Below are 14,122 nucleotides of genomic sequence, written 5' to 3' on the forward strand. Positions count from 1 at the left end.
CGACAATCTTGTTTAAAAACATTAGATTCGTGCAATTGATCTCTTATCAACACGTGGTTTTGTTGATTTTGCTTAGAATAAATGTACTAAACCATTCAGCGAGACAGTATGAACCGCCGGATTAATATCTCAGTCAAATTTTGACCTCCACCGTCGAGAAACGAGCAGTTGAGATTTCAATCTCAATTAATGAGAAATCAACCGTCAAGATTGAAATCTCAACCGAGATGCACAGTCCGACGACCTCCCAAGCAATAGCTGTGGTTATGGGTGACTTCTATCCATGCCTTATTCTCTTTTTCCCCTTTACCTAATTGGGGTTTCCCACTAGGGTAATCTTTACCCCGCTATAAACTAGATTACACTAATTTTTAAGTATGGACGATTGACTTTGTCAACTCATCTCTCTTTTCCTATCTCACCAACTTCCTTGAGAATAGTATGAATCGGGTTCCTTATGACATGCTCGATATGCACAACGCTACTGCACTAAGAGTCTGGAACACCTCTCAATTGAGCAAGCACATATTGCTTTCTTGATTTTTTTTAACCACATAACAAGGGTGAAAGTGAAACTCATATCTAAATACTGATAAATAATTTAGAAGTGGAATCTCTAATAGATTTTACACAAGCCTTACCCTTATTATGTGTAGAAAAAGCATATGGGAGCAATATGTGGTCCCTCAACAGGAAGATAATCCAAACTCTTGCACTACACCTCTAGTAGATTTTTCATAATTCCTACCCCTATTATGTGTTGAAGAAACATAGTTGAACAATATGCGGTCCTTCAACGGAAAAATAATCTGAACCCCAGCACTAGACCATTATAGGTTTTATTTTGTATGAAAAAAATGACCCATTCTAGGTTGGATATGTAGTTTTCTTTCTTTCTGATAAATATATTGTAGATTTTTTTTTGGGAGGGGTAAGAGTCAGTATTTGTCCCCCCATATACAACAAACTATTAGTTATATATAAGTTGTCCCCATGTCTACAAAGACCCAATATATATATATATAGAGAGAGAGAGAGGTAGTTGTTAACCAAGGTAGATATCCTTAATTTTTTTTTAATTAAGAACAGATTTCTGATCATCAATATCTACAAGTTGAATCCATCATGTTCATCGTTGGCACCGGTTACTATTTACGCACACAAAAAGTACATCTGGGAATCTGTGGGAGAGTTAATCTCGTTTATATATAAAGTAATCTTAGGGGTGTAGAATTACGTAGACTTATCTTTAGTGATTTAGACGAAACTAATCGCAAAACGTCAAGGAGAAAGCCAAGTGTACTTCTGTTTTGTTATAAAATTTTCTTTTTCTTTCTTTTGGGGTCAAAAGCCTGGTTATAAATTGATGTGCAGATCTTTCTGCTATTACCTATATCGAGTCATTTACATAGGATTTAATTGATTTTCCCATAAATCCTAGAATTACCCGTTCCTTTGATTGGAGGAAAAGAATAATTTGTTGAAAATCTCGAAAGCCTACATGAAGTTATAAAAGAGGGCATTTAGTCTTAAACCAATAGACAGACTAAATTTCTAAACCAATGAGGCCATGTGATTTCCCCTTATATAGCTACAAAAATATATAAAAGCACCACCTATTTAGGGCACTTTGTTCAAACCCAGTCAGAATCTGCCTAATAATATAACTATTTGCACCAAACATTCCAAAAATGGAAATTTTACACCTTTGTAACTTAACCCTCTAGAAAACGGCACCCTTTTATGGTTTCAAGTTTGACTAGCTAAACTACACTACAGCTGGCTCCTTAATTTAGATTTTACCTCAATCCAGTGAAGAACATGACATCACAGCTATGAACGACTTCTTTTTTTTTTTTTTTTTTTTTTTTTTTTTTGGGGTATGAAGCTGGAGTTAACCTTCAACATGAAGGGTTTTACTTGATGCAGCTTCAGATATAGCAACATTTTGTTCTGTTGTCACTGTAGTATGTCTATCTGCAGCAAAATCCATAAGCACTACTTCCTCAAGTTGCATATGCTGTGCCTTACTTCTCTTAGAATCATTTAAGATTTACCATTGATTTTTTTTTAACTCCTTCAATCTAAATCAGAGTCGAATTACTCCTGTAGCTCAATGACCTTCAACTCTACAGCTCTTTCTTACCATCCTCTACAACTCTATACATCAACTTTTCTGCTTGAAACACAAACTCATCTAGTCAAAAGTATCTGAAAACTCAAAATTAAATTGTAGTAATGATCTTGACAATCAAATCGAATACAAGACTTCTTCAATAACTTATTTTTAGTTCCTTTCATTCCATAAGGTCTTCGTCCAATCAAGATGTATTAGATGTATAAATCCTCCATCCTTATATAGACCTTGTTCAAGCAGTAATAGCAATATGCAAAAACTCTATTTGCCTTTGGCATTCTATCAGTCTCTTTTTCTCTTTCGGAGCTGACTCTACACTAATTTGAAACTTATTGAAAGAACCAAAGTACGCTCCTTCAAATGCCTGAACTAAATGCCTGAACTAACTCTTAAATGTATTATTCCCTTTGGAACATATAGAGCAGACAATCTACTTATTGAAATTAGAAGACCTGACAGATTCTTCAAATGGTATCACTGTGGGACCAATGGAATTCATACATACAGTGAGAGTTCAGAGAACGTTCCTTGGCTTGGAAAGATTCCTGGCTTTATGGTAGAGTATGTTCAATGAAGATACCTATTTATAAAAAACTTAATTCATCCTATTTCATCACATCATATCTGAGATTTGATATGGTTCCAAAGGATGAACTGGATAAATCCTAGGTGACAAACATAGCAGATAGTGGGATTGAAACTCACATCAACAATATCTGAAATTTTTAATTCCTAATAAACATGTAGATTTATCTAAAGAGATCACTAAGTAATCAAAACTGTAAATGTACACACAAGTTAAGAATACAAATGTAACGATGGTACGATAATATAATATGATGACAATGCAGCAATTGATTGGTCAAGAAGGAAATCCAAATGGATCTTGAGTTCCGGCTTTAATTGCTTGAAGTTGGAAACAGTTGATAAATATGGCCTCAGTCTTTATACTGGAATGGCAACTAACTAGGAATGTTAAATCACAATTATCCAGATATTCTCTTTGTCTGCATGAGAAACATTGTATAAATTGAAACTGCGACTACATAACTTGTATGTATCTCTTAATGGATAACACTTCGATTTACTTTTTGATAACTAAACATTCTAAAATTGTAGATTCAGCTACACCACCGCCCATAATGACGTACATTATGAATAATTGGGCTATCAGGAGGATGCATTGCTGAATGCTAGATGATAATATTGAATATGAGTCCCAATTGTGACAGCCACTTTAGATCATTCACTAGATTTCAAGTAGAAGGAATTGATCACTGCTCGTTGACTGAGAAGCACCAGAAATCTTTTGGCAGAAGGTTCTTATAAGTGTTACATTCAATTTAGATAAGCCACGCTTAGTTAACATTAAAAATTAAAGAAATAGCTTTATTCCACAAATTTCACCAGAAATGAAGGTGTCAACCTTCCAGAAAGAATCACGTAAAGCAGATAGTAGTATTACTTGATATAATTGTAAAAGGAACTACAGATGCTCTGTTAAAAAAAAACACACACAAAATATAGATTTTTTTTTGCCACTCCTGTTTATTATTCTAGTGTGTGGATCTTCACCTTGAGTATGGGCTGTTTTTACCATTGGCAGTTCATTATGTCTCCCTATCTAAGCTTCAACATTTTATATTACAAGCAAAGTATGAAGGGCTTTGGGATGTTCAGAGTTAAATATAATTACATATTAGGCAAGGAAACAAAATCATCTGTAAGAATGTTCCATATCTATGTATCAGTTTAGTTGAGGATTATCTAGACAGCTAGTGGTATACTACTGCACAAATCTTCAAGCCCCAAAAAACAAACAAGCTAGTGTAAGAGATAGATCAACACAAAATAAGATGAATAATTCATCTGTAGCAGGTACAGAAAACCAGCATATGGAGTTATCTGGTCGTTCAAATTCAATAATACCTGCTATAGTTCATCATGATTTGAAGTACCTTCTCCTGCAGTACAGCAGACCAAAAATAAGAGTACTCCCTTTTATGGTTGATTCTCTAAAAGCAGTAGATACTTGGAAGAAAAGAAAGAAAATAAGAAAATCGATGGTCAAAATGGCAGCTAGTTTCCATAATTTTCTTCAAGCCAAGCATATTCAAACTACTTGCTCACAACTCCAGAACAATGATAAGAAAACGCCCAAAAAGACGATATTCAGATTACTCTAAATTATTGATCAGAAAGGAATATGGCCACCTGTTGAGAGTGGCTGCTGCCTTTTTTTTTTGGATGAATAAATAATATATTAAGACAAAGAGCAACACAAAGGAAAATACAAAGGATCCACACGGGGGAGCAAGAAGCTCAAGGGGGGGGGGAGATGAGAGAGCAGCTGAGACCCCAGAAACTAACAATGAACCTATTTCTGGGGTTGTCGGCCACAGGGGGATGGGGAAGGGAAAGTAGCCTCAATGAAACATCAAAGAAGATGGCTTTCCAAATCATGTCAAAGGATCGGGATTTGGTGGTCCATCTTCTAAGATTGCGCTCCCACCAAATGTGATGGATAACAACACAAAAGACGAGCTTGCCTAGGCGATCGCAAATAGAGCAGCCGGAGAAGTTTCTCAAGATCCAGGACCAATCACGAACAAACCCTTGTGAGCGTCTTGAGCGGGGCTAGATGGACGCAAGGGCTCTATCCCAAAGGGGGTGGGGAAAGGGGCAGGAGAAAAAAAGATGATCAATGTCCTCAAAACCATTCCAACAAAGGGCACAACTAGGGTTGTCGGGGATATGGCGGCTAATAAGGAAGGATTGGGTAGGAAGAGCAAGGTTGAGGGCTCTCCAAAGGGTAAGGGAGTGACGGGGGATGTGACCTTTGAACCAAACAAGATGGGACAGGGGGGTGAGGGGGGTGCAGGAGATTCCATGCAGAGGAAGTAGAAAAGGATTTGGAAGGCGAAGGGGACCAAATGGTGCTATCACAAGGATGGTTAAGGATAGGGGGGAGCACATTCTAGATATGTGTGAGACTAGGGTGGGGGAGAGGGGACCATGCCCCCTGGGAGATGAAAGTGTCAAGGGTGGTAGTCTTGGGAATGCGGGTTTCATAGACAGTGCGAGGGCCAAGGAGGGTGAAGAGAATGCCCAACGGATGCCAAGGGTCAAGCTAGAAAAGGGTAGAGGAGCCACACGAGACTTGGATAGATATGGCGGAGAGAGCACAACGGCGACGGAGAAGGATCTTCCTCTAGATCCAAGAAGGGTTAGAAGGGTAGGGAGCAGTCCAAAAGAAATCCTGGCCTACCTCCTTAAGCTCATCTGGAAGATTGCTTCTAAGCATGACTCTATCTGGGTCTCGTGGCTCTATTCTTACGCTCATCTGGCCTGCCTCCTTAAGCTTATCTGGCCTTGATGCTCAAGTTATTGAGTTTCTAATTTTTGAGATGGTGACTTGGTTCACAAGTTTTGGCGAATTTGAGTTACATACTTTCCTTTCTTGGAAAAGGTTCCTTGGTGATCAAGGTTTAGGAGAATTAGAAAGTATAGTTTCTATTTTCAAGTTCTTTCTAATTTCATGTACTCATTATTTTCTTTTTTATAGGGCAAGATGGCTTACTTCTCAAGTTGTATTTTTGGACTATGAAACCTATAAATAGAGAGGTTGTGATGGTTCTAGGAGAGTAAGCTAGAATCGCCCATTGTTGCTGACTCTTCATCTTCTTCTTCTTCATTCTCTTTCAAGTTCAACTATTGTTTTGGCTGATTAAAGCTTATTTCCTAACATGGTATCAGAACCAGGTTTAATCAACATTTGTTTCTCTTTGTGATTGCCGGTTAGAGAGTCGTTTAGGTTTCCAGTTTGATGAATGAAACCTTAGTTCAATGAAGACGATGAACTAAACTATTCATTGAACTAGGGTTCCCATGAAGATTTAAAATGAAAAAGAAAAAAATTAGGTTTCAGCTTTTGTTTCTCTTCTTCCCCTCCATTTTTTTGCTTTGGAAGTTTTGGTGCTGATCTCTTCCATCGAGATTTGTGATTTGTACAATATGTGCTAGTTGAAGAGCACAACAATCTCAAAGTTTTGGTGCGAAGTTCATCTGTAGATGTTTGATTAATTTCCTGTTTATTGCCAATGGCGCTACTGGTTGTTGGGTTTGGGTGTTTTGGTTTTGAGTTTCTTGAGTTTTCTTTGAAACTCTATTCAGATCGCAAGTTCAAGATGTGTTTTTTGGTGTCATTTTCTTCTGCCATCTAAGAGTTTTAAGCTGCGATCTCTACAAATGGACCATCATTGTTGTTCAAAGTTGACATCTTCAAAAAGGGGGGGGGGGGATAACGCAGGAGAGAAATTGTAGGTGTCGTCATCTTCAATTTTCAGGTTTGAGGAAAAAGATAAGTCGATTGCTTACTGGTTTAGTTGGTTGAGTTTTGGGTTCAACTTCTGGTTTAGGTGTTTGTTTGGTTCAGTTCAGATTCTGGTTCAGTTCTTGGTTCAATTCTGATTTAGTTTTGGGTTCAGATTCGGATCAGTTTTGGGTTCAGATTTGAATCAATTTTGGGTTCAATACCTGGTTTGTTTTCTATTCTATTTTTTGTTCTGTCCCTGATTCAGTTTCTAGTCATGTTTTCGGATTCTGTTCCTAATTTGGACTTTTTTTACCCTGATTTCTCATTTAGTTTTCTGATTCCTAGACTTACCTTATTTTGTGTTTACATTGTTGGAGTGCTTCCTTAAATTTAGGCTCTTTTTTTTTTTTTTTTTTTTTTGGGGGGGGGGGTGGAGGGGTCAGTGTTTCCTTTTGGGGTTTTCTCTAATTACATTTGTGCCCCTCCTGTTTCAATTTTGTGATATTTAGAGATTTGCCATCCCTTTCCTTTTTTTTTGTGTGAATGAATAATATATTAAAAAACAACAACAGCACAACAGAATAATAAAGGGCAAACAAGAAAGAAGAAAGAGGAGGGGGGGGGGGAGGGAACTCAAGAGGGGGAGATGAAGGAGCAGCTGAGGCCCCAGAAGGTAACAATCAACCTATTTCTGGGGCTGTCAGCAACAGGGGGATGGGGGAGGGAGAGCAATCTAGATGAAACATCAAAGAAGATGGCTTTCCAAATCAGATCTAGGGATCGCGATTTGGTGGTCCATCTTCTAAGGTTGCGCTCCCACCAAATGTGATGGATGGCGGCACAAAAGACTAGCTTGCCAAGTCGGTCCCAGATGGATAGACCGACATAATTCCTTGAAATACAAAGCCAATCACGATTGAACCCATGTGAGCGCCTCGAGTGGGGCCAAATGGAAGCAAGGGTTCTATCCCAAAGGGGACGGGAGAAGGGACAGGAGAAAAATAGGTGGTCAATGTCCTCAGAACCATTCCAACAAAGGATGCATCTAGGGTTGGTAGGGATGTGGCGGCTGATGAGGAAGGATTGGGTAGGGAGGGCATTGTTGAAGGCTCTCCAAAGGGTGAGGGAATGACGGGGAATGTGACCTTTGAACTAAACAAAGTGGGACCAAGGGACAGGGGGATGGGGGGAGCGGAGGAGATTCCAAGCGGATGAGGGAGTAAATGCTTTGGAGGGAGATGGGGACCAAATGGAGGTGTCACGGGCTAGGCTAAGGATTGGAGGGAGAGCATTCCAAATAAGAGTGAGACTAGGGTGGGGGAGAGGAGCCCAATCCCCAAGGGAGATGAAGGAGTCTAGGGAGGTAGACTTAGGGAGGTATCATAGACTGCGCGGGGGCCAAGAAGGTTGAAGAGAATGCTCATCAGATGCCAAGGGTGCCATCCCTTTCCTTTATTTGTCATTCTTGTCCGTTTGGGACTTTCCTATGTTGGATATTAGTTGTCATTAATTGTCCACATGTGCTACACATGAGGGGGAGATTGGAGAGTCTTTCTATATCTACTCAGAATGTATTGAAGAACATTTTGTGGTGAAGAATTTAATCCTTTTAAGACGGTATTCTACAATAACCTATACTACCTTTTGCCTACTTTTGCTACTTCTGATCCATAATAACTTATACTTCCTTTTACCTACTTGGTATACAATAACCTTTACTACCATTTACCTACCTGCTTGGTCCACAATAATCAATACTGTTTCTTTACCTTCCCACGCCTTTGCCTATTATTTTGCCTTCTTGCAAGAAGAGGTTATGTGTGGACATTGAAGCTATGAATTTTTTATTCCTTCCTTGCTACTACTGGCATAATTTGGAAAATGCCTTTGATGCTGCTATACTTAGGATTTTGTTCGTCTTTAATATCGTCGATCGATCTCAGTATTGGATGGTTTGTTCGACATAAAGAATTAGAAGTTTTTTTCTTAAGTTGATTATCTCCTAAGTGAAGTACTCTTGGTGTTTATTGGTGTCTGCTATTGCTACACGGTTCAAGACTGGTGTTGCCTTCAAGTTTATTATTATTGTCCAAGTTGGAGCTTTCTTTGTGTCTACTCCAGCTTGAGGGGGACTGTTGAGAGTGGCTGCTGTCTTCATGCTCAAGTTATTGAGTTTCTAATTTTAGAGATGGTGACTTCGTTCACAAGTTTTGAAGAATTTGAGTTACATACTTTCCTTTCTTGGAAAAGGTTCCTTGGTGATCAAGTTTTAGGAGAATTAGAAAGTATAGTTTCTATTTTCAGCATAGTTTTTATTTTCAAGTTCTTTCTAATTTCATGTTCTTATTTCCTTTTTTAGAGGGCAAGATGGCTTGCTTCTCAATTTGTATTTTTGGACTCTGAAATCTACAAATAGAGAGGTTCTTATTCTAGGAGAGTAAGCTAGAATCGCAGCCTATTGTTTCTGATTCTTTTTCTTCTTCTTCTTCTCTGATTTCTTCTTCATTCTCTTTCAAGTTCAGCTACCGCTTTGGTTGATTAAGGCTTATTTCCTAACACCACCCAAAGTCTTTTTCCAGCTTTTTTACCTAAGTGGTGAGATTGATATTGTTGCATTTAAATTTCCCCCTCCTTTCTCTAATTAGAGAGGGGAATGGAAAACCAAAGTTTATGTATGTTATAACAATTACAGAACTGAATCAGTGCATGGACACAAGACAGAGAAAGGGAAAGAAGAGAAATTGAGAACACAAAAGACCACAGCCCACAGTTATAGTGAGCAGTTACCTGATGAATACATCTCCCCAAAGAAAAACAAAATCTCCCTGGCTGAAGAGTGAGGAGAGTCTGAACCATGGACACAGTTTCTTTCCGAATTTAATCCACAGAGGGCTCTGATGCTGGAAATGAATATAAAAAGCATATAATAAGATCAGTATCCCCAAGAAAAAGCAAATAACATGAATCCATGAGAAAACCAATCACGTACAAACTGAAAACAGTAGTAATTTTAAAATAAGGCCGCAATAAACCTTTGAGATATAGGAGGCCTAGAAGACTATATCAGAAGTCATTAAGATGTCAAGTATTTGGACTAGCACATTGCCCAGATGGTTTTGAGGGCTTGCATGGAGGTTTCAGCCATGGGAGAAGGTATATATATGCACACACATATATATCGTGGAGAGAGAGAGAGAGAGAGAGAGAGAGAGAGAGAGAGAGAGAGAGATCTGACTATTTTATTCAGTTTCTTTTTAGTCATGGGTCAAAAAGAAATGTTGGGAATTAATCTAAAACAAATATCAGTAGCCACCTGTTACCTGCACACTTAAAAACGTGAAAATAAGAGCTGCCACTAAGGGAGCTCCCTGTCCATTGCACTCACATGAATGTGCAGAAAGAAATAAATTATCTATATGGAGTTTTCACTATTTGATTTTATTTTATTTGATTCTCATGGATAAAGTCCTAATTCAGATAAGTTACCTAAATGACCTACTTTATTGGAAATAAGCATTCAGATGAGTTTGAACCAAAAATAAAAGCATTCAGATGAGTTATGTAGATACTAAGCCCTTTACCCCCACAAGCTTTCTTTTGATGTGCCAGTTTTAATGGACCTAAATTCTGTTGTGCCTTTCTTTTCTAGTGTCTGTAAGATTGCAAAGCCCTTGTACAAAGAATTGAAGTAATGAGATTAAGGAAAAAGAGAAAAGCCTTTGCTTTCTTCTGTAAGAAAACATGGTGAGATGCCATTGGCAAGAGAGATCAAAACACGGAAAGAGGATCACTGAGATACCCAAGTCTGAGGAAGGCTCTCCCATCTTTATCCTTCCCTTTGATTCCACAACCCCTGAACTGCTGAACCCCCCCCCCTTCAAAAAAAAAAAAAAAAAACGAAAAATGAATTACTAAATCATTATTGTTCTGAAATGTCCTACAAATCTAAGAATCAATTGAACTATTTACCATTGGTAACCTGAAGTTTGCAATCCTCTTATAGATTTGCATCCCTTGTGATTAGTCTAACTTTTTGCTATCAAAACCATGAAGGGACAACAGATGGAACAAATAGTTGTTGAATTCTACTCCAATTGAAGAATGGTCGTGAATATTTGATTCAGCAACCCCACCAATCTTGTACACGAAATTCTTATACACAGGGCAGAATTGATGAAGATAGCTCACTTAAGGGCCTATTTTATTGGAAATAAGCTTTGATTGGGTTATGTAGGTCCTAGGCCTTCCTTTTTTTCCTTCGCTAAAAGGTCATTTTATTAAGAAGCGAAAAAAAAAGGTGAGGTTACATCAGTATTACTTCCACTACAAGGGGTTACCTCCACCATCACATGACATAAAGATGTATCCTTTTCAGGCCTTTATTTCTGGAACCGAAATCTAGGTTGACCAGCCGTATCCCATTCTAATTCCTTTAAAATCGGTGCTGAATCTCGAAGCGATTCCCGATGTCCCCAATTCTGCAGCTAAGCCTGCCAGATAGTCCGCTGCTGAGTTTGTTTCCCTGTAGCAGGTGCTAGGTCTTTGATCACATAGATTTTCATTATAGTGAAGCCACTTTAATAAGACACTACTACTACATAAAGTTATGTGGGAACGATATTCAGCTCCTCTTGACCCATAAACTCCTTGAGGATCCAACATAATACAAGACTGCAGTTTGGGTGGAATACATGGCTTGCATCTTCTTCTAGTAACATTAGGATCTCATTCCTTTGGGTTATTTATGCCAATTGCACATGCATCATAAGTTGTTACAGTCTGTTACTCAAGCAGTAGATGTTATATTTCCAATTCATCTTATAGAGCGCCAGTACACCAGATTCTCTCTTTCTTAAAGAGTGACAGCCATTTTTTCAATTTTCTATTCATTCAGTGATACTACTAAGTTTCTCTAGGGCAATCCCATGATTCTTCTTTATGGTATTTAAGCCAAGTATTTCTCAATAATGCTTAATGAGTTGTCAAAGAGTAATCCTTCAATCACCTGACCAACATGAGAAACAATCACTGGTTCTGAAACTGTGATGCTTAAAATTGGCAAAGTGAAAACTTAGAAAATCTTATGCACAATTCTACCTGTCCTATTCTTTCTTCATTCTAGTTTCTACTACCTTTATCCTTTTCTTCAAAAAATGCTGACCAATTCAAAATAACCTTGATTCACCCTTTGAACTGTAGTTCTCTTTCAATTTCAGTTTCCTACACCCTTAGATCATCAATGTATATCTCAATAGTCAACCGAACAGAAAACACTTTTCACAACTAACCAGCCAAAGAAGAAAACTTGAACTCCTCAAATCTGATCTAACCCAGTTTCATCTAAAAAATAAGCTCCCTCCATCCACGTTAAACCATAAGTCAGACCCTTGTCTAAACTTCCTAGTTGGAGTTTGGTATCAGTGCACCAGGCACAACCTATAAACACCAAAACTAGCCAAAAAAGGGGAATAAAAAAATTATCTTCTTCACCAGCAAAAATTTTCAGCACCACCTTCATACATAAATGATAAAACCCAAAGCTATTTACTGCTTGGATTCAGTGCATGATTTTTAACACCAAAACAGTCACCAAAGCAAGAAAAAGTAGAGAAAAATAGTAGATTTGCCATATCAACATGAAATTAAAGACAATGAAGAAGATTAGAACTTAACCTGTCTGGGTGTGTAATCTTAGCCTTTTGTGCATCAGTTGGCCCAATCAGAGCACGCCAATCAGAAATAGCATTCACCTTCTCCAATACCATCACAACCACTGGACCACTGACAGAATCAAGATCAGATCACAGAAGAAGAGATGAAGAAGAGGGAGAGAATAGCAATGCTGCATACTGGAAGTTTAGCTTGTATGAATGTGCATATAATGCAGACAAATGCATGATATATATGTATATATAGAGTTTGTTTCCAGTGATAGAACCAGTGTTATATGGAAACATGCAACTCGCATACAGTTTAATCAAAGCTAGTTCATAGGAGTCTGTAGCCAATATTTTTCCATTCAGATAGACAAAATAAAATGCTTTAACAGTGGGATAAGAGGTGTCAACTCAAGAAGTAGAAAATAAACCCCATGACCACTGAAGTAAGCTATTAGAAAACTTTGGTGGAACAATGTTCCAGAGACTACTCAGTTTAAATTTTAAAGAACATATTAAAAGACAATCTTATTATGGATTTCAATTTGACTAAGTATTGAAATATTAGCTTATTAGTTAACATGAAGTAATCTAACTCTTCCTCGTCTAATCTATTGAGTTGATCATTCCTTTAGAGACTTATCAAAAAGAAATAAAAAAAGACAACAATAATTCATGGCCATACCTTGTCATGTATTCAACAAGGTTAGGAAAGAAAGTCCTTTCAGAGTGCTCAGCATAAAACTCTGTGGCATTCTCCTTGTCAAGACGAACTATCTTCTCGTTAAGAATGGCGAAACCGGACTGCAGGATAACCCTCTTTATTTCCGCTGTATAATTACCAGAAAAACCATCTGGCTTAATCATCGCCAGTGTCTTCTCTTTCTCTGTACTGGCAAAGCTTGGAAATCTGAATTCCTTGCAAATTCAAGTAAATACGAAGACACTGAGAGCCAGAGCAATGAATAGCGAAAACGAAACCTAAGTTCCTATGAAGTACTGAACATGCCAAACATAATTCAAATCATTCGAAAATACATGAATAGAATCGAATCAGGGTGAATTGTTCCATAGCCGAAGCTAATCAAACTCGCGAGAGATTAGAAGCACAACAAATCACAAGGATCGACCAAAAAATTCAGAGAAATAAACAACCACAATAGCACGATCCAATGGATCACAAATTTCACTAGTCACTGAGAATGAATAGCATTAGAAACGAATCTTCACTTTCACATTATGCATAGGGAAGAAACCCTAGTGTTACTTACCTGCTAAGCAAAAACATCGAACAAAGGAAGAACATGAGCAGACTTCCATTTCGACTCATGGCTGAAACTGAAGTTAAGATTGGCAAGACGAGACAATACTCCGCCGCCTTGTTCTTATACCGGGCGTAACTCGTAACGGATTAAGCTACTCAGGGTTCGGTCGTAACGGAAAAACGACTTCTGATTATATCAACTGATTGCCACGTGGCAATATCAGCCCTTATCCTACGTAGAGGGTCTCAATCGTTTCAAAAAGTCTGATCTGACGGTCGTCAAGACTTGGCGCCATTCAGTATTTTAAGTGGAGATGCCTATTGCCTCCTACCGAAGGTAATGGAGAATTAGCCATGTGGACTGCCAGGTCAGGCTCATTAAATGAAAATACGTGTCGCCATTTGAGGGAACCACGTAATTATTTAGTAATGACTCATCAATCTGCAATTGGATACTCTCTGCAACTCGATCTGTTAGTAACTGCTAGAGGAGAGAACAGGATTTACTTAGAATTTCAAGTTAGGGTTCTTGGAGTTCGAAGCATTGCTGTAACGGCGGTTTTTTTTGTCCGAGTAAGTGTCACATCGAACATCTATAGAATTTGAAGTTTTCCTTTAAAGCTAACGCTTAAATTCTTCCCCTCTGTTGTTGTTGTCATCCACATTAGGCTTAATCATCACGAAACAGCAAGCTGGCTTTGAAATTTTCCGTATCAAGCTGCAGATGGTGTATGATAGAAGATGTTGGA

The 14,122-nt window shown here is 38.2% G+C and overlaps 1 protein-coding gene across 3 annotated transcripts; it reads right to left on the reverse strand.

Moving 5' to 3' along the window:
• Positions 1-763: 763 nt before the first annotated feature.
• On the reverse strand, positions 764-13,485 carry LOC149021480 (Nucleoside diphosphate kinase family protein). 3 transcript variants are annotated; one of them, XM_089149714.1, is made up of 6 exons: positions 13,381-13,485; positions 12,795-13,019; positions 12,126-12,233; positions 9,240-9,352; positions 4,067-4,101; positions 764-3,459 (listed from the first exon to the last, which is right to left on the reverse strand). In XM_089149714.1, the coding sequence occupies exons 1-5, from the start codon at positions 13,437-13,439 to the stop codon at positions 4,070-4,072; spliced, it is 537 nt and encodes a 178-aa protein (XP_089005840.1). In that variant the 5' UTR covers positions 13,440-13,485; the 3' UTR covers positions 764-3,459; positions 4,067-4,069. The 3 variants fall into 3 exon arrangements, with proteins under 3 accessions (XP_089005840.1, XP_089005839.1, XP_089005841.1); XM_089149713.1 differs by lacking the exon at positions 764-3,459 and having other exon boundaries at positions 3,470-4,101; positions 13,381-13,483; XM_089149715.1 differs by lacking the exon at positions 764-3,459 and having other exon boundaries at positions 3,470-4,101; positions 12,795-13,027; positions 13,381-13,459.
• Between the last annotated feature and the right edge of the window lie 637 nt (positions 13,486-14,122).

Source organism: Hakea prostrata, chromosome 3, assembly GCF_041222555.1.
Source record: "Hakea prostrata isolate BN-2017 chromosome 3, UWA_Hpros_2, whole genome shotgun sequence".
Lineage (NCBI taxonomy): Eukaryota > Viridiplantae > Streptophyta > Magnoliopsida > Proteales > Proteaceae > Hakea > Hakea prostrata.

Excerpts from the sequence above, each read along its gene's own strand:
- LOC149021480 (XM_089149714.1), bottom strand. The coding sequence starts at position 13,439 with ATGAGTCGAAATGGAAGTCTGCTCATGTTCTTCCTTTGTTCGATGTTT. Across the intron at positions 13,020-13,380 it reads TCGATGTTTTTGCTTAGCAG|ATTTCCAAGCTTTGCCAGTA; the intron begins GTAAGTAACACT and ends CAAGGAATTCAG. Across the intron at positions 9,353-12,125 it reads AAGATTACACACCCAGACAG|CATCAGAGCCCTCTGTGGAT; the intron begins GTTAAGTTCTAA and ends ATTCATTTCCAG.